Below are 20,938 nucleotides of genomic sequence, written 5' to 3'. Positions count from 1 at the left end.
AAGGTTAACTTAAGTAATAGTTTAATATCTTTCATTATTAATTATAAACAGAATGTTGAACTGATTACAGTTCTTAATGATTTTACTTCTTGCATTTCTCTCTAGTTGCCAGCCAGGTTAAATGCCAATCAGGTTAAATAGCATCTGTCACCTCATGTACAGAGGTCAAAACGGGGCATATTTTAGCCTTGATGGGAACAGACAAGAAATAAATTATCAGAAAGCTTCATGACAAGGTCTTATTCTGCGTTTTGGGAAATGAAGGGAGAAGCATTAAAGAGAAACGTGGGAACGGGAACCGTTTAGTTTTACAGAGTTGTGATAGTTGGAAACAAGTTGGGCCATGTGAGTGTTGTCCAGGCTGAGTAAGGGAGTTGGGGCCCCCTTTTGAGCATGCTGCTTGCTGTTTTGGGATCTCCTTAAGCCACACATGTTACTTTGAAATCTAACGATGAAATTGAACACTAGTTTTTCTTGCTCCGTACCAGGTTCTGTTGCTGAAGAAAATGAATGTTCTGGTACATTGTTGAGCACAGGAAAATTAAACTATTGTTTCCAGCCGTTTTTCTTAAAGGCTGTGCTCTGTAGCATAATTATACTGGGCATTTTCATAAAAGTCAGCTGACTAGTAGAAAATGGGTAACTTGGTGGTTGTGTTTCACTTTGTTTTCTGTAATAATCTGCAGTTACGGCACCCTTGCTTCTGTCTCAGCTGACTTCACACTGACTTCCTCTGACGACCAGCAGTCTCTGCGGCAAGTTGCTGCTGGGCTGCTCAGTATTCTCCAGAATGACCTACACGTCTGTCATTTGTTCTCAGAGGGATATTTTTAGATTTACCCATCCTGAAGCGGTGTCATTTTTGTCACTGACATAAACTAGATTTACGCAAGTTTTTCTCTGTGAGGTCTTCAGCAGCTTCTGGAGGAAAGTACTGGTTTCTGAACACATGAGCATTGCTTTTGGGACTTTGGGTTAACTTCCACCATGGATTTCTTTTCTTTTCTTTGTTTTGTTTTGTTTTTGATACGGAGTTTCACTCTGTCGCCCAGGCTGTAATGTAGTGGTGTGCTCTTGGCTCATTACAACCTCTGCCTCCTAGGTTCAAGTGATTCTCATGCCTCGGCCTCCTGAGTAGCTGGGATTACAGGTGCCCTCCACCATGCCTGGCTAATTTTTGTATTTTTAGTAGAGAGTTTCACCATCTTGGCCAGCCTAGTCTCGAACTCCTGACCTCAGGTGTTCCACCCACCTCAGCCTCCCAAAGTGCTGGGATTACAGGCGTGAGCTACTGTGCCTGGCCTGGGTTTTTTAAATTATTTTTTATTTTTTATATTTTTTAGTGCACGGTTATATGTATCTTCACTTACCTCTTGAATTTTACTCTAAGTCGGTGAGATAAAACAAAACACAACAGTGTGTATGTTCCCCCCTCTCCGTGCTGATTCTGTTCACTAGGCCTTGCATTCATTCATTCGTTTATTCATTGGTCCATTCATTGATCCTAAACCACTTATTAAGAACCTGCTGTTGCTAGGCACTGTACTAAGCTTCCGGGAGACAGGGAAGCTTGCGGGACTTCCCCTTCTTTACTGGACTCAGTTTGGAGGTGGCCTAATGTTCATGCCGCATGGTGAGTGCTGTGGTGGGGAGAGGGCGGGGGCCTTGGGCACCCACAGCAATGGATCCCATCTTGTCACCTCTGCTTTCTTCTCAGCCGCCAAGCCCACACATCCTCCCCCCATCATCTTTCTGATCTTTGCCATTGTGCTCTGGGGATTCACAGTCTGTTGTGGATGTACGTTCCTTTTTGATCCCACTTCCTCCTTACCGAGGAAACCGGAAACATCCTTGCTTCTCTTACAGAATATTAGATTAAGATGAAAACTGGTGTTGGCTTTTGAAGGATTGTCCAGAAAATTATTGGGCCGATGACTGGGGTGGGTAGAAGATGGGGGCTGGTAATTTTTGGAGATGAAATAGGTGATGTTTATGGTCCTTCCTTAAGTTATACGTGCTGAAAAGCGAAAGCAGACACTGCCATTGAGTAAAGGTCTGGGCCACCACTCGGAGAGAAGGTGCATTGCTATAGTGGGAAAGCGTCTTCCCTTTTCTAAGCCCTACTCGGTCCAACAAAGCAGTTTATCTGTTTATAGAAAGTGAGTGTGTTGAAACCATCATAGAGAAGTGAACTCAGTGAGCAGAAGTCTGAGCTTTCAGATTCCCTCAAAGGAAATAACGTTGTGACAGATGCAAAAATCCTAATTTATAACTTAACAGCCCTGAGAACTAAGCTTAAGGCCAGCTTCATATTTTCTCATTTTTTAAAAATTAAAAAAAAAATTTTTTTCTTAACAGATTAAATTGTTAAGTAGAATAAAGTGTTATCTGGGTTACATTTGCAGCATGTTCTTGCTAGTTTTGCCAGGCCGATATTTGCGGGAGGGTGGTATAGGGCTCCGGGTTGCTTTATCCAGTCAGAATCTAGCCTGTTTGATTTAAGTCCTTTGTTGGCAACATTGGAAGTGGACTCTGAACAACCCCGCAGAGAAACTTATGACTGGCTCATCATTCAGAGAGACTCCGAGAGGGCAAGAGGCTACCGGTGGTGTCAGTGTTCCGAGCTGGTGGGCCTTCTGCATCCCATCTCAGGTGGCCCAGCCCTCCCAGCCTTGGGTGGCCTTGGCTCTCCATACACTTTTCATGAATATCTGTTTGGGCCAGATGTCTCCCACCCCTGTCAGCCAGCAGATACCAAGGCCTGCATCCCACATTGTAGACATGGCTACGGGAGCTCACCCTTGTGTTTCGGGGCCTCTCTGAGCACTGAAATCATTGAAATCCAGGAAGCCCTGTTTTTTTCAGATCTGGCCATTGCCTTATGTGTCTGTTTAAATTCCCAAACAGAAATATTGAATCAGAAAATCCCCTCTTCTTACGTATCCCAAAGGCTGATGTTAAATAATATTTGGTTGTAATTGTGGAAGGGGTCCTTAGGAAAGCAGTCTTCCCAGGCCAGAGTTTCTGAGTTTTTTGACAGAAGCACTGCCAGTTCTAGAATTTAAGTATCATAAAATAATCAGGTCAGCTGTCATTAAAAAGTCTGAAATTCTATTACTGTCTATTGCTTCCACTTCTGATCCACACTTAACAGACCTTGACATCTTTATACGACAGGATCTGAACTTGAGCCCATAACAACTTAGTCTTTGTAACAAACTTAATCAGGGTTAAGAGGAGAAAGTTCTTGCAACAGAGCCTAGAGTTAGTTCCCAAACTTGGGTGTCTGTCAGAATCTTGGGTAACAAATTTTTTAAGACCTCATTTCCAGCTTTTTAGGTAGTAGGTCTGGGTTGGGGTCCAGGAACGTGTATTTGTTTTTATCCCCCTTTCCCATATTTTTCATGAATGAAGCTACATTCTTAAGCACCAAAGCTTGATTCTATTGCAGAGAGTCCAAGGACCACTCTGAGAAATACTGACCTAGAGTGTACTCCTTGCCAGTTTTCCTCATTTAGTGGGGAAAAAAAAGTTAGATATAAAACCTCCCTGACTGCGCCTTCAAACAGTGGAGGTGATGGGGTTGCTCTAATTTAGAAAGACAGAGTTCGTGATCTACAGGCAGTTGACTGGAACCTCAGATCCTCCAAAGCACACCTCATCCTGGCTAAATCTCATTCTCTCAGGAGGGAGTCCTCTGAGGCCCAGCACCAGCTCAGAAAGATTCAAAAACTCCCCTGTATTTTTTCTCTGTAAAAGACAAAGGACAGGACAATTCCCAAGGCTCGGTGCCTTTGTGTAGTCAGTTTTCTGTTGAACTGATTTTGGAAGTAGCACAAAGTAGCAAGAGCTCTTACTTTTACATGGAACTATGCTTCCCTAACCTGGCTCATGTTCATAATTAGTTTTTAAGCTTTAAAACAAAGTCAGAGAAATTTCCATTTTTTAAAACCACACCAAATGATTTTCATGTACAAAAACTTTTGAAGCAGTGTAGTAGTAAGTAATGTTCTTTAAGTTCAACCTTAATAGGAAATTCCCCACCAGGTCTACTCTTCTTATTTCCATATCTCTAAGTTGGTTCATACAACAGAATTCACTGAATGCCACCATGTGCCAGAGGTATTTCTAGCTGTCTAGAAATTGTGGCTTGGTCCTCACCAGTTTCCTTGCCCTTAGCATCTACCCTTAGTCATCAAGACTAACTGATTTTCAGCTCCCTATGTGTCTCTTCTGCGTTAGAGCTGTGCAGTCTCTTGCCTGAATTTGTTGTGGTGACTTCTGGAGTAGTTTCTCTGCCTTTAGCTACCTCTTCTCCAGTTCATCCTCCTCCTGTGACCTAAGTCTGTCACTTCCCTGAACAGAAGCACTGATTGCACCCATTGCCCACATGGTAAACTTGCCCAGAGTCCAAGGCCTTGCATCATCTCACTTTGTCTCTCAAACTTAGCACATTTTCTCATAAGCTGTTCTGTCTGCCTGGCACTGCCCACTGGGAACCTCCCCTCCTTCGTCTGTTCAGCCCTTTATACATACTTCCACTCGAACAAATATTTTCTGCTCCATGAAGCCTTACCTAACTCTCCCAAGCAGATTTTTTCTCTATTTGTTCTCTAGTCTTCCTAATAGTCTCCCAAATAGCATTATCATAAGGGATTATATTATATAAGACACCTGGCCACCTCTAGGTTACTCTGGGATTCTTGGAGAAAACCATAGGGATTTAGTATAACTTGAGTTCAGCCCTCAGATTTTTTTGCCCTCAGGGACACCACATGACCTTGAGACCCAATGATTTAAGCCAGGGGTCAGAGGCAGTAGAGAAAGTTGGGACCCTGAGTATAGGTAGAACTGTGTTCTAGTGAATGGTACACACCTCTTATCTCAATCTCAGATGTAAAATGAAATTCATAATGCCTGCTATCATAACCTACATTCTCTTTTTGAGAATCAAATGAGGTATATTTGAGGAAGTTCTTGAAAAACATTACATGCTAATCAAATGCAAACCATAATCATGGGTGTCCTGAAGGAGTTCGGTCCAGGAGCGCAGGAGCAAGCTGGAACGTTTACCCACGTCCTAGGTAACAGTGTCCTGTTGTCTACTTCCTGAAGCATCTGATGTCTCTGTTCCCTCTAGCATACTCCTCATGTTCGTGAGCAGAAAGTTAGCTGCAATGGCATGTTCTTTGGTAAAAACTGTTTTAATCTCTGTCCACAAGCCTCACGACATGTGGCGCTCCCAGGAGTCTGCTTTGTAACACTGGACTGTGGTCCAGTGGGAACGTGTTAATAGTAGTGGTGTGAGGAGACTTGGAGCGTGAGTATGGCTTCTTTGGACTCCCTGTAATCATTTCATCATTATGTAGCCAAGTTACATTAAGTAAAAATGATACTCAGATTGCTGAAAGCGGCCCACTTGCAGTAAGAAATCTGGAGGCTTCATGAAGGCTTTTGTCATGTTTACTTAGAGCATTTCTATCACTTAGAGATGCAATTAAGGGCATAGGTTCTAGACTCATGCTTGAGTTTGAATATTAGCTCTGCCATTTAATAGTGTGCTGACCTTGGATGTTTCTGAACCCGAGTTTCCACATATGAATGGGAATACCAAATCCATGAGTGTGTGTGAAGACTGTATGAGATAACATACAGGTTGACATAGCATTGACACGAGAGACGTGAAACAAGTGTAGTTGTGTGTGTGTTGGTAGTACTAACGATACTAGTACTGATTAGATATTTGGAGATAAAAGTTAAGAAACAGATTTTGAAACACTTAAAAGAGTGGTATAGAATGTATCCATTTTGAGGCCAGTCGTGGTGACTCAAACCTGTAATCTCAGCATTTTGGGAAGCCAAGGCAGGTGGATTGCTTGAGCCCAGGAGTTCAAGACCAGCCTGGGCAACATGGCAAAACCTTGTCTCTACAAAAAAATACAAAAATTAGCTGGGCATGGTGGCACATTCCTGTGGTCCCAGCTACTTAGGAGGCTGAGGTGGGAGCATTGCTTGAGCCCAGGAGGCGGAGGTTACAGCGAGCAGAGATCGCACCATTACCCTCCAGCCTGGGCAACATAGTGAAACCCTGTCTCAAAATGAAAATAAAAATAGATAGAATGTGTCCATTTTGTGCTGATAATTTATAAATTTTTCTTACTGTTTTTTAACTACCTTGTGTCTCTGATAGCTCTTTTCCTTAACAAAAGTTATTTTTGATTGAACACATCAAATAATTGAAATAATTTTAAGCAGTTTGTGTAGGAAGGGGACTGGTATTTGAACCTATTTACTGATACTTTTTTTTTTTTTTTTTTTTTTTTGGAGATGGAATCTTCGCTCTGTTGGCCAGGCTGGAGTGCAGTGGCATGATCTCAGCTCACTGCAATCTCTGCCTCCTGGGTTCAAGCGATTCTCCTGCCTCAGCCTCCTGAGTAGCTGGGGCTACAGGCATGCGTCACGATGCAGGCCAATTTTTTTTATTTTTAGTAGAGATGGGGTTTCACCATATTGGCCAGGCTGGTCTCGAACTCCTGACCTCAAATGATCTGCCCGCCTCGGCCTTCCAAAGTGCTGGGATTACAGATGTGAGCCACCACACTCAGCCTTCATTATCTTTAAAAATAGAAATAATACCATCTCTAAAGTAATTCTGAGATGATAATGTATAAGTTGAAGAATTTGGGGTGTTATAAGCTTTCAGAAAAAAGTTGCTTCTGATGTGATTATTGTTAATGTTAGAATATTTCAGAGATATGTTAGCAGCATTTTTGGTGTTTGTTAAAAGAATGGGCTGGGAGTATTCTTCTTCTTCCAAGAATCAACAAGTGCACTTTCATATTTTTATTCATGCCCGCAAGCCTCAAGGGTAGGGAGGCTGCTTCTGTGACTGTTCTTCATTTCCACGTTTTGCTGTCTGTGTGGGCATCTCCAAACCAGCCTGCCTTTCTGGTTATATATTCTCTCTTTACTCTTGTTCTTTTTTCTCTATGACTTCTTGTTTGTTTCTTTCTGCATGGCTCTCCCTTGGTCTCTGTCACTCTCCATTATTTATTTTCTCCTCCCACATTTTCCCTCATCCCCATTCATGACAAAATATGAGGAATAGTTTATAGTGTGTTATTTTGCTGTATTTTTGAAACATTTGGTTTACATCATTGTGTATCTTTGCTGCTGCTGGTTCAGAGTGTGGCTTTCCCAGGTGTTGACCAGGACAGGTCTGACTTGGTTCTTATTGTGTGGCTGTGCTGGGCTGGCATGTAGGAATAAGGCATATGGCGCTAGATTCTGCTTCAAGAGAAGGCTGTTTAACATATCCCTCGTGCCTATGATGAACAACTGTGTTTCCTCTGGACATAACTGTGAGGAAGCCTCTTTCCCCAGCTCTGTTGCGGTGACCCTTCTAGCAAGCAGCTGCTCAGCGTTCCCAGGGTGTAGCACCTTCAGCTACAGGCCTCCCTTTACTTTTGTTTTACCAGCCTTCATAATATAAATGTAATTGTTTCATTATCTGTCAAGAGAAAACCAGTTATTTGACAACCTGTGTTTTTCTACATTTAGCAACTGGCATTTACACATTAGATTTTCCCATATAACAGCACGTCCCTTAACCGTGGTAATTAAAATAATCTTGAATAGATACAGTTACACTTAATTATGAATTTTATGCTGTAGTTAATGGAAGCTTGTTACACATTTATGTTTATAAGACTTGTTTGTGGCTGAATGTCATGCTTAAAAGTTAGCATTTTTTAGTTTCTTTTAAGAAAAGGCCTAATAATTATGATTTTTTTTTTGTTTGTTTCTTGTAATAAAATTCATTTTAACATTGCCACCACCATTCAAGCAGTAATACAAAGATTGACTGCTTGGATGCTGTTTAATTCATGTGTGTGCTGTGTAGGTAAAAAGCATGTTGTGAATATGCATTACTTACCGAATATGAAAAGGAGGATGCATGAGATCTAGCTGTGTTATATTTTAGAACCACATGTGAATCTATAGTGACCTCAAAATAGAAATTTAATTATTAAAAACATAATGGGATGTTACATGAATATTTTGATGAAACACTCTTTCCTCTCTACACTTTTTTTTTTTTATGTTTCGTATTTTTTTATTCTTATTTAGTGTTCATTTGTTCATTCAAGAAATGATTATTGAGCATTTGATAATGTGCTTAATTTGGTTTAGCTATTGAGGGCAAATCAATTATTCCAAAACCAAAACCATCACCAGATTGTAATTGTTTGATACCACATAAAGGATGTCACCTTATTTTGTTATTTAGGAGTAAGTTTTGCAGAACAAGCGTTTTCCACCTCTTCTGTGGTTGCATTTTAGGGCCTTGGTAACATTAACTTTAAAATAGTTTAAAATTTTCTTCTAGGGTAAAATTATCATGGCGATGCTTCATGGTATAGAACTGATGGGCCTTGATTACACATTCATCCTTGTGTAGGAACAGGAAACAATTTAGAATCAGGGTTCTGCCGTGGCCACTCATCTGTGAAGAGCAGAGTGAATTTCTGTGCAGGCAGATATCCTGGAGGCCCCTGAGTTTTCCCAAGAAGACAGCATTCTTTCTCCCAGTTCAGTTTTGAACTCAGCTGGCAACACAGAACATGGAGCATGGAACTTTAAGCTCAAGGCAGCCTCCAAGCTGCGTGTAGGGAAACCATGAGCTGCTTGTGGCAGACAGCCTGGAGAGCAGTCAGTCCGCCCTGTGGTTGGCTGAACGTTGGCCTCTGAATTGGTTGGAGCAGTGCAGGGTCTCTTGGTTGCTCTCTGTCATTCCAGTCTCCAGAATGGCTTTCACTGAATTGTAGTTTGACATAATGTAGGGGTGTCAGTATCTAATGAATAAAATGTGCAAGTGTGTTCAATAGTTGGAAGTAAAATCTGACATTAGGACTGAAGGAGGATTTGGTTTTTTATTAGCGGAAAAGCTGGGGATGGGGCCAAGGCAATAAAGCCACCCCTGGCTTCAGCTATACTTCCTCTCCTTTGAGCCTTTCTGGAGAACTCCTTGCAGACCTTTTGATCCTGATTTGAATAGTGAACTGAGGTTGAGGAACAAGAGTAAAACCCTTTTCTGTGCTTTGAACTTTGTAGAACTTGAATGCATGTTCCAGTTAGTTATATTGAGGCATTGAAGGGATTTTTCCCTAGAGGTAATGTTATAAATAGGCTAGGCTCAGGCAAACTTGCCAGAGTTTATTTAATCTAGCATGTATCTGAACCATACTATTCTGTTAATAGCTCCTTACAAAACGCAGCTCTCAGTAATTTATTACATTGGTTCTGTTGGAAGATGAATCTCTGGTTTCTCCTGGGGATGATGTTTGTTTTTTCTGTTTGGCTGCTATGGCCAAAGTGGATGCAGTAGCCCCAGGTTCCAAAGGGTCTTGGGCAGGAGGTCAGGGTTCTTTGGTGACTCTGTGCTGGTCCTAACTTGGAGGATAAAGTCCCTAATGGCAGAGTCAGTACTATCCAGGTTGCTGGGAAAGAAAAGGGAATGCCTCAGGCCCTGGCTGGAGCAGCCTCTCAGATACAAAGGAGAATAGTCTGGGGTGGTCCATGTGTGGAAATGTGTAAAAACAGTGGTAGCATGAGACTGTTGGGTTCAAAATTAACAAAACTAATGATACCAAATGTGGCGTACGAGTGAGTGGTGTCGTTTTTGTTACGACTGATCTTTGCCATTGTCAGTAGATCACAAATTTAGTGTTAACATCTCATCTAATTTTTGTTTCTTGTAGTCTCAAACCATGAATTATGTGGGACAGCTGGCTGGGCAGGTGATTGTCACTGTAAAGGAACTCTACAAGGGCATTAACCAGGCCACCCTCTCTGGGTGCATCGACGTCATCGTGGTACAGCAGCAGGATGGCAGCTATCAGTGTTCGCCTTTTCACGTACGGTTTGGGAAGCTGGGAGTCCTGAGATCCAAAGAGAAAGTGGTGAGTGTCCTCAAGGAGAGGAAAAGTCATCCTGAGATTCAAAGAGAAAGTGAGTGAGTGTCCTCAAGGAGTGGAAAAGTCATCCTCTATGAATAAATCGCTATTGTGAGCTTTCTGGGCTTTTTTTTTTTTTTTTTTTTTTAAACCTGAATGATATTGAGACAATGTTATGAGAAGTCAACCTTTATGTATTGCTTTTTAAACCAGAAAACTTGACTGCAGGAAGTCTCTTCAAAAAAAGGGAAACTGAAAATTATAATAATCTTACATGTTGCAACTCAGAAAAGCAAAACAGAAACTAGATGGCAGAACTTAGGCATATTTAGAAAAATAAAAATTTCCTTTACCTTATATAGTATTTTTAAATACTTAGGTTACTTCATACTAATTGTAAGTGGAATAGGTTGGTATAGTCAAGAAAACACACACACACACACACACACATTTTTTTAAGTCGGAGTCTCACTCTCTTGTCTAGGCTGGAGTACAGCAGTGTGATCTCAGCTCACTGCAACCTCAGCCTCCCAAGTGCCTGGGATTACAGGCACACGTCACCACGCCCCCCTAATTTTTTGTGTTTTTAGTAGAGAAGAGGTTTCACCATGTTGGCTAGGCTGGTCTCAAACTCCTGACCTCAAGTGATCCACCCGCTTCGGCCTCCCAAAGTTCTGGGATTACAGGTATAGAGCCACTGCACCTGGCTGTTTTTTTTTTTTTTTTTTTTAAAGGAAATTAATGCCACATTTTGTTTGTTTTGACAGAGCTGTACAAACTTTTGTAGTCTAAATTATATTGTTGATACCAGGAGGTGTCCCCACATTTGACTGAGATACTAACCAACAGACCATAGGCTGGTTGACTTTCATTTGTTTTAGGGAAGATTCATTCAGGAAGAAGATATTTGTGTAGGTTTCTCTTTTTTTTTCTCTCTCTCTCTTTTTTTTTAGATGAAGTCTCGCTCTGTCGCCCAGGCTGGAGTGCAGTATCGTGATATCAGCTCACTGCAATCTCTGCCGGCTTCATGCCATTCTCCTGCATCAGCCTCCTGAGTAGCTGGGACTGCAGGTGCCTGCCACCATGCCCGGCTAATTTTTTTGTGTTTTTAGTAGAGACAGGGTTTCACCGTGTTAGCCAGGATGGTCTCAATCTCCTGACCTCATGATCCGCCTGTCTCGGCCTCCCAAAGTGCTGGGATTACAAGTGTCAGCCACCACACCTGGCCAGGTTTTTCTTTTTTGTATATCCTCTTCAGGTTATGGAGCAGCTGGAAGTTTTGCTAGACTGGTGTCAATCAAATGAGAAAACAGAGCTAGTAATAACACTTTGCAGGTACATAGTAAGATTTCTCTTTCTACACTTGCCCCACAGTGTCTACTTAAACAACATAGAAAGGCTTTGTCAGCATTTTAAAACACAACAAAAGATCCTCACCGTTTTCTGGCACAGACCTAAAAGTATGTGGTAGAGGACCACTGGTGTAAGTCGAAGACATTTATTTTCAGCTTTCTGCTATTTTACATAGCTGATCTTTAAAAAGAAATTTTCCTCTATTTAAACTTAAATGTTATTTTGAGAGTGAAAGAAAATGGATTTCACAAAACTAGATATTTTTCTTTTCTTCCTCCAGGAATAACGTCTCATTTCTAGGTATTACACAATCAGTTTCCACAGGAGAACATTATTTCAGGGTAGTAGGGCTTGTGTGGTCTGGCCTCTGTTCAGGGTCACGCTTTAGAAAGCAAAAGCAGTTGCAGGTTACTTGGGGACTTAGAAACTTTCCATTGCACAACAGTGTTATTTAGCCATACTTGAGTTTCTCTGGGATTTTTTCTTTCTTTGTGGTAATACCAGTAGTACTTTCGGACTAGACCTGTTCTGGGGGGATTGACAACAAACTGAAGTTTCCCATTAGTTCTGTATGGATCTATTGTAAAACTGCTGATAAGGTATCAATCATCATTACTTTTTTTGCTGGGATTGTTTTTTATCACACTGGATCAGTGTCTAGCCTTTCAAAATGGAACCTGCAGGCAGATATATATATAAGCGCTTATACATCTGTAAATGGTGACCAAACAGACAAAACACCTTTTCCTGCATGCTATGTGGCACTAATTTAGGAAATAGTACAATTCCTGTGCAAAAGCTACACAGTTGTGTTACTCTCTTGTCAAAACGTTGCATTTTTAATAGGAATGTACCCATGAGACACAGGAAAAGATAATTTTTTTTCCCCTACTCCCTTAGTATCTCAGAAACCAAAAAAATATGTTTGGGAGGAAATGTGGCCATTTGATTTACCAAAACAGCTTTCCTGTGAGAAAACTGAAAAACTGTGAGAGTAAATCTGAAATCATGCCTACTTTGAGATATGCTGGCAATTTGCATTAACTATTTGTCTTATTTTAAGTCAGTTTGGGTTAGGGAAAGCTGGCCATTGATTTGAAAGTAAGACCCCAATTTTTCAAATATGGGTGTACCTGTGAAGTGAACTTGAAATCATGACCAGCTTGAAACCACTGTTTAGAGTGATATAATAATTTTCCCACTGCCATCGATATGTAATTGTTTGATAGAACAGCAGTATTCCCAGTAAATTTAATAACTTAGGAGTTTAATTTTATAAAGTAAACCTGTACTTGGTATTTTAAAATTTATTTTTATTGATATCAGAAAACTGATGACTTGATTATTTATAAAAGTTTCTTTTTTTTTTTGAGATGGAGTCTCGCTTTGTCACCCAAGCTGGAGTGCAGTGGGGCAATTTCTTTTCACTGCAACCTCCGCCTCCCTGATTCAAGCGATTCTCCTGCCTCAGCCTCCCGAGTAGCTGGGATTATAGGTGCACACTACCACACCTGGCTGATTTTTGTATTTTCGGTAGAGACGGGGTTTCACCATGTTGGCTAGGATGGTCTCGAACTCCTGATCTCAGGTAATCCACCCACCTTGGCCTCCCAAAGTGCTGGGATTATAGATGTGAGCCACCATATCTGGCCAGATTATTTATCAAAGTTAAATAGCCCAGTGTATTAAAACTATTTTCATTGCTGATAACAGAAATTTATCCTCTTCTAGCTTAGGCAAAAAAACTTGCTATCAGAATTCCCTTTTTCTTTCCCCACCTCTCAGCTCTGCTTCCACTTGTGTTTTCTCTCTAATGTAAGATGGCCACCAATACCTCCAGGCTCACAATCTGTTCACTCATCAACCCCAGTGGAGAGAGAGCTTCCTGCAGAAGTATCAGTATTTAGCGTCCCTGTCAAAGGAACAGACATATCTCTGGGACCAGTTTCTGTAGCTGGAAAAGGGGTATATTTATTGGCTTGGACAACAGTCCACCTCTACTCGCTAAAGCCACACCAGAAATACAGGTTGAATATCCCTTATCTGAAATGCTTGGGACCAGAGCATTTTGGATTTCAGTTTTTTTCATTTTTTGGAATATTTACATCATCCTTACTGGTTGAGCATTCCAAATCTGAAAATCTGACATCTGACAACCGAAGTGCTCCACTGAGCATTACCTTTGAGTGTCATGCTAGTACTCAAGAAGTTTCAGATTTTTGAGCATTTTTGGATTTCGGATTTTTGGATTTGAGACCCAACTTGTATATGATTTGAAACAGGATGAATAGACTCCCAAAAGATATTTGAGATATTCTTACCCAAAGAGTGGTAAGCCAGTTCAAAAGTCTACTACATTGACTGTTTCTCAGAGATACCAGTTTCATTTCAGCATCTTTGTCCTATATTATGTTCAGCACAATTAAGCCACAGTGTAAGAAGTAAGACTATATGGAAATGAGGGGTTATTTTTAAAACCATTTTACTAGCATTTAATATATCAAATTAGTGTCCTTTTTAAAATAATCACCTTGGTGGGAAGAATTTGTTCCAACTTGGTGCTCTCTCAAAATATTTTTTAAATTTTTGTGTTGTTGTTGCCTAAAGAGTTCACAGCATGTTCTTTTAAGTATTACCAATATTGGCATAATTTGATGTTAGGTTTAATTTTTGGAAAGACCAAACTCCATTTAAAGTCAGACAAAGATAATAAAGTAAGTAGTCATATTGAGAAATGTCATATTTGATTTCTAAAAGTAAGGGCTGTGAAGTGTTAATTTTTCTGAGATATTGTATGAATAGAGTCTGAATTTGCATGTTACAGAAGCATTCTTCTATTTTCCCGGCTACCCTGGATAAATGGATAGCCTCCAAAAATGAAATTAGTTGCTCAAATTGTCCCAATTTGACTGTTAGTATAGGTCCTTCAAGTTGAGTTCCTTTGAAATGCTCCCATCAGTTTTTGAACCCTTACTTCCCGGTACCCAAAGATGTTCCAGAAGAAGCTACTTTCCCTGCCTCAGCTCTGGCATTAGTTATTTCACCTCAGTTCCTTTCATTGAAGAATAGTATTTACAAACAAAGATCTGGTTATTAGGTGTGCTCATTACTCCTGAGGTGTCGTTGCTTCTGGGCAGCCCGAGCTGGCAGAGCTAGGAAATGGGTGGACACACACAGACACACACACACACACACACACACACACACACACACACACGCCCCTGCATCTGTATATAAAAATCATGAGTGCACACGGGTTCCTCCAATTCCCATCCACCATCACAAATTTTTCTCTTTCAACGGGAAACATGGCTGTGATTATCATCAATGTATCTGCTTAGTTAATCCTAACAAAATAGTTTCAGAATTGCTAACTCAAATCTCTGTGAATGTACTAACTACTGCACAATATTTGTTTGGAGTAACATATATAAAATATGTCTTTAGACTTACAAGTCAAAATGCTGTTTCCAAGGTGACTTAGGTTAGTCCCATTCTTCCTCACCTGCTTCAGTGTGGTTATGTTATTCATACATAGGAGGTTTTTTGTTTGTTTGTTTTGTTTTGTTTTTCTTTTTGAGATAGAGTTTCACTCTTGTTGCCCAGGCTGGAGTGCAATGGTGTGATCTCAGCTCACTGCAACCTCCACCTCCCGGGTTCAAGTGAGTCTCCTGCCTCAGCCTCCCGAGTAGCTAGGATTACAGGCGCCCACCACGCCCAGCTGATTTTGTATTTTTAGTAGTGACGGGGTTTCACCGTGTTGGTCAGGTTGGTCTCGAACTCTTGACCTCAGGTGACCTGCCCATCTCAGCCTCCCAAAGTACTGGGATTACAAGCATGAGCCACTGCGCCCGGCCCATACGTAGGAGTTTTATAACAAGCATTTTGACAAAATATGTTGATAAGGTTTGGATGTCCCCTCCAAATCTCATGTTGGAATGTGAACTCCAGTGTTGGAGATGAGCCTGGTGGGAATGTGAACTCCAGTGTTGGAAATGAGCCTGGTGGGAGGTGTTTAGATCATGGGGGCAGATCCCTCGTGGATGGCTTAGCACCATCCTCTTGGGGATGGATGAGTTTTTTGCTGAGTTGACAAGATCCAGTTGTTTAAAAGTGTGTGGCACCTTTGTGTGGCACCCCCAGTCTCTTGCACCTGCTCTCACTGTGTGACGTGTCTGCCCCCACTTCGCCTTTCACCATGAGTAAAAGTTTTCTGAGTCCTCCCCAGAAACCAAGCGGATGCCAACGCTATGCTTGTACAGCCTGCAGAACCATGAGCCAGTTAAACCTATTTTCTTTATAAATTGCCCAGCCTTGGGTATTTTCTTTATAGCAACACAAAAATGGCCTAACGCATATGTCTACCTGAATGTTTTTTAAACATGGTATTACTTTTATCCCATCATTTCACCTGGTTCCTGGGAAAATGGAACCACCATCATCAGTGACCAGTCACAGCACCGATTGTCACCTGTCACTTACGGAGTGAGCTGTGGGCTGAAGAGCTGTCAGTGAGGTTGTACTTGATGCAGTTGCTCACAGCTCACATACTGAGGTTCTTGAAACTTACGTGTATCTGAACCGTGTGAGGTGAGGCCTGCCTGTGCCATAACTTGGAAAGTGTGCAAATGTTTGACAATAATATTTCCATTTTAAATTTGAAAAATAATTTTAAAATTTGTTATATGTTGTAAAAATAAGATGGTGAAACATTTTCTTTCAATTCCTAGTTATCCATCTCTCCCTCTACCAGTTCCATTTGGCTTCTTAGGGGTTGGGTAGGGGCAAGTAGCAGTGTTTCTCAGAGGCTGTAGTTCTAGGAACCTCAAAACTATACTAAGTTTGGCTTGAGAACTCAGAGTTCCGGTTTAGTTTAACTTGAAGGAAAGACTCCTTGAACATTAAGTCATACACTTTGTTTCTCCCATAGATTGATATAGAAATCAACGGCAATGCAGTGGATCTTCACATGAAGTTGGGTGACAACGGAGAAGCTTTCTTTGTTGAGGAGACTGAAGAAGAATACGTAAGTTCGCGTGGGTCACACCCTCCTTACACAGTGTGCTCAGGCCTCTGGCATGTGGCCCGAACTGACTGTTCAGCAGTTTTTTCTGGTTGGTTGTACACAGGACTGTTGTTGGTTAGACAAGCTTTAGTTTCATGTTGAAGAACTAAGCTGTCAAAAAGGAGCTGAAGGGATGAGGAATTTTTCTCCAAACAAAGTTTCAGGGTGCAGGGAGCATGCTGACTGCATGTACTTGCACTTTTTGTAAGGGAAGGCACATCACTTTCTAACTTGAGTGAGCTTTCTTACTTCGTGTTGCTTCTGGTTTGCATCTTGACTTGAATACATTCATTTTTGCCTGAGTAAGGCATTTCTCTTCTGGCTATGTGTTTATCCACATGTGTCCTTTCCACTGGGAATCATGTTGACCATTTTAGTTGGGATATTACATCCCTCACCTTTAGTAGTCAGGTGAATTCATTTATTATGATCTCAAGAGAGTTAAATTAATTGGCCTATATCCTTTTATAAGTGATTACATGTTTGACTTCTTCTAGCAAATGAGCATGATTTGTTATGATCCCCGCTCCCCAGCACACACATTCTATATCTACTGATTTGAACGCTGATTCACTGTTCTGGATGGATTCAGTGTGGATCTATTTATTTACTTGTAGATTTTACATTCTCACTAAAAACTCAGATCACATAATGTGAATCTTCTTAAAAATTCTTTCAAAGGCATCAGTACATCATTCTTCGTAAAGAATAAAATCTCAAATAGCAAAACTGATGAGCATCAACTTACTAAGGATACACGACTACTTTTTTGGCTTTGAAGATGAACTTACAGTTTGATATAATAAATTTACAAAGAAAATTATTACCAAAAAATACAATAGTAAAATGAGATTGTTTATCATTTTTTGGTTGAGAAACCAACTGCTTAGTTACCAGTATGTAAAGCAGCATTGAAACACTATGATTTATGAAGGGGAAGCTTGATCAGACTGGTGCTTTTGATAGTTTCTTAACTACTTGTCTTTATAATACCTTGTTTGCATTTACTTGGCCTAAGCAACATTTTTCTTTATCAGAGACCAGAGGCAGAGAGCAGAATGAAACATACTGAAAGACATCTGTCACAAAAATAAAACACTTTGTGTGTGTTTCTTAACATTATGGATAATTCACAACACTGAACTTCTAGATCAGCAGGCACAGTAAGCGAGAGGACTGGGTTATTGATAATTACCTCGTTTTCATGGCTTATTCTGACAGTTCCACTAAAAACTATGCTTAGCAAGGACAACTTGGAGAATGTCAACTTTTCAGCCTTTTTCTCCCTATTCCACGTGTGACTACATTGACCAGAGTTTCTCTTGTGTTGTATGCTTCTCTTTAAAACAAAAAATGGTTAATTTATCCAACAAATGTTGGAATTACTAAGCTATGCCACATGCTATGAATACAATATGCTGTTGTTCCTCTAGGGTTTCGTCATTTAGAGTGGGATAAAAATGACCAAAAACCCACTTGCCATTTATTTGCTTTTTTCCTCTCAAATTTTTCTCATTTAATTATATGTCATCAACATTCCTTTCAAGTCTAGTTCTAAACCTAACTGTGCTTTTAATAACTGCACAGTATTCCATAGTATGGACATACCACAGTTTGTTTAACCGTTTTCTTACTGGTAGGCATTCAGGTTATCTTCATCCCACAAACATTGCTATAATAGAACTAAGAAATACCACCAGAAACCAAAACAGTTTTCAGTAAGTAAAATAAAGATCATTGAATTAAAAAATCCTCAAAGTCAGAGACCACAACCTCTCATCTGGGTTTCTTTTGGGCATTCAGAATATCTTATTAATTACAGTTTCTCTATAAGTGTGTGTTGCTGGTGAACACATATTTCTCCTAGGTAAATCAAACTTTAGCTTCAGGGTAATATGTTTATCAAAGCTAGTTCAAAAGCTTAATAAAAAACAATTACAGAAACCCATACATTTTCAGAACTGTTGTTTAAAAGCTTGAGTATTTTAAATTATATGAGGTTAATTTTTTGTTGTTTGTTTTGAGATGGAGTCTTGCTCTGTTGCCCAGGCTGGAGTGCAGTGACATGATCTCTGCTCACTGCAACCTCCCCTTCCAGGTCTAAGCAATTCTTCTGCCTCAGCCTTCTGAGTAGCTGGGATTACAGGCATGCGTCACCATGCCCAGCTAATTTTGTATTTTCAGTAGAGACAGGGCTTTACCACGTTAGCCAGGTTGGTCTCAAACTCCTGACCTCAGGTGGATCCGCCCGCCTCGGCCTCCCAAAGTGCTGGGATTGCAGGCGTGAGCCACCATGCCCGGCCTGAGGTTAATTTTTATCTCTATTATGTGCCTTCCATTTCCTCTGATGATACAAAGGAATGAAACAAATGGCTAAGACATGAATTTACTGAACACTAGACTTGATCGTTTATTTAGTATTAAGAGTTTGACTGCTTCTAAATATTGGGTGTTATTTTCTTCTTTTGAATTGCTACAAGAAGGAATATTTCTGTTTTTTAAAACATAAATGCTTTATGGTTTAAAATTTAACTAACGTCATTTGTTATAGGATATTGTCTCTAATTGCCTTTCTCCACTTAATTTGGCAAAACGTAAGCATTGGCCACTCTGTATCACTCCATCTTCATGTCACTCACCTGTCCTGCTGCCCTTTGTCTGATGCAGTGTCCTTAATCTCTGCCTTCTACTTTGTCCTGTTCTGAATGTTCTGTGTGAGTTCTTGAGAGAGTCTTTTGTAACACCTCCTGAGATTGTTGTTGCTGCTTTGATCTTTGCTTTGTGAATAATTTAATGGGCTTAGCTTTCATTATGGCTTTGGGTGTTCCATGCTGACTTGGCGTGTCAGTTCCTTCAGACAGACTCGGTTGCATGTACCCAGGTGGGCTAGCACTTAGCTGCCTCACAAGGGAAAGACCTCCTCAGAGTACAGTAGGCAGTACCTTAGTTCAGTGGGACTTTCTTGCCTTTAGGGAATATGTATTTTCTTTTTTACCACCGTGAAAATGTATGTATTCAATATATTACTGCTTTAATTCACTGTCGAGTTTGTCATGGATAACTTTTCTTTCTCCATTCTCCTTAAGGAAAAGCTTCCTGCTTACCTTGCCACCTCACCAATTCCTACTGAAGATCAGTTCTTTAAAGATATTGACACCCCTTTGGTGAAATTGGGTGGAGATGAAACACCATCTCAGAGTTCAGACATCTCACACGTCTTGGAAACAGAGACAATTTTTACTCCAAGTTCTGTGAAAAAGAAAAAACGAAGGAGAAAGAAATACAAACAGGACAGTAAGAAGGAAGAGCAGGCCACCTCTCCTGCTGCAGAAGACACATGTGATGTAGGCGTGAGCTCCGATGATGACAAGGGGGCCCAGGCAGCACGGTAGGGCTCTCAGCCTGGGAAGGGTCTTGTGCTGGTACCTAGAGTTCATGCAAAGCCAGGAGCTGCCAGTTTTTCATGGATATACAGTGTGAGGTTTGGGCTTGTTTTCCCCCTTTACAGTTTATTGTGGAATCCAGCAGCAAAGGCAGTTTCTTTGTTCCTTTCAACTATTCTACAAATACGCTACTGAAATGTCATTTGTAGCAGACTGATTGTGTGTTTCTTTCCATAAAGAAGTTTCCAGGAGCCAAATAAGTTCTAAGTCAAAAGATCTGAATTAGTGATTTGCCCATGGGTGAGCAGATACAGTTGGACACAATGTCATTTCTGGAATTTCCCTACCCAGTGGCCTTAGGCTTGGCATCTTGTTCCTGAGGAGTTGAGTTTTGTTTTATTGGAATTGAAAAGGAAGGAGTTTTTTTTTTTTTTTATGTGAGCAATCTTGATCGCTGCTTATTTACCTGCTCTGTAGAACGGCTCATTATATGCCGTTTTTCATGTCAGCACTGCTTGGGGTTGAAAGGTAACAGTTGGGAGTGGAACACATTTTCTCATTCAAGATTCCGTTTTCTTTCACCTGTTCCACTCAGTGGCCACCTTGGCACTAGGACCATGGTGGGGATTCCCTTTATTGGTGACTACTGGACAAGAAGTTGCTGCCCACAAGTGGCCCTGCATTTCCAGACTCTTTATTTGTGGAGGGAGCTGCTGGTCCACTTGCGTGTTTTCACCCCATCTGCTGAAAAGAGGTCACACCCTACTTCCTGGAAAACAGTGCCGTTCAAGTGTTTTTCATCCTAGTATAGAGGGAAATAATTTCTTTCTCTAGTTATGGAAACCAAATATATATCAAGGGTAAACTCTACCTCAATCTAGTATGTGTTTTCTTTGCCAGTCTTTTGTTTTAAATGGGTCAAATCAGGAAAAAAAAAATATGCTTTGTTTTGTTGTTTTTTTAATTGAGACAGGTTCTCCCTCTGTTGCCCAGGCTGGAGTGCAGTGGTGCTATCATAGCTCACTGTAACCTTGAACTCCCGAACTCAAGCAGTCCTCCCACTTCAGCCTCCCAAGTAGCTAGGACTGTAGGTGCTTACCCCTATACCGGGCTAGTTTTTAAAAATTTTCTGTAGAGATGGGGTCTTGCTGTGTTGCCCAGGCTGGTCTCAAATTCCTGGC

General features: G+C 40.8%; 1 protein-coding gene across 7 annotated transcripts in view; it reads left to right on the top strand.

The window, feature by feature from the left end:
* LPIN2 (lipin 2) overlaps window positions 1-20,938 on the top strand; it is a 127,361-nt gene that overhangs the window by 55,258 nt on the left and 51,165 nt on the right. For 6 of the 7 annotated variants that reach the window (XM_073006440.1, XM_007974517.3, XM_073006441.1 and 3 more), the window contains 3 exons: window positions 9,762-9,962; window positions 16,240-16,335; window positions 19,461-19,762. In XM_073006440.1, coding sequence (XP_072862541.1) covers window positions 9,771-9,962; window positions 16,240-16,335; window positions 19,461-19,762 — 590 coding nt within the window. In that variant the 5' untranslated portion in view covers window positions 9,762-9,770. Of the gene's footprint in view, window positions 1-1,611; window positions 1,634-9,761; window positions 9,963-16,239; window positions 16,336-19,460; window positions 19,763-20,938 lie in introns of those variants that run through there. The other variant, XM_007974516.3, reaches the window with a different exon arrangement.

This window comes from Chlorocebus sabaeus, chromosome 18 (assembly GCF_047675955.1).
Source record: "Chlorocebus sabaeus isolate Y175 chromosome 18, mChlSab1.0.hap1, whole genome shotgun sequence".
Taxonomy (NCBI): Eukaryota; Metazoa; Chordata; class Mammalia; order Primates; family Cercopithecidae; genus Chlorocebus; species Chlorocebus sabaeus.
Note: the sequence above shows the minus strand (reverse complement) of the source record. Positions and strands in the feature narration are given on the sequence as shown.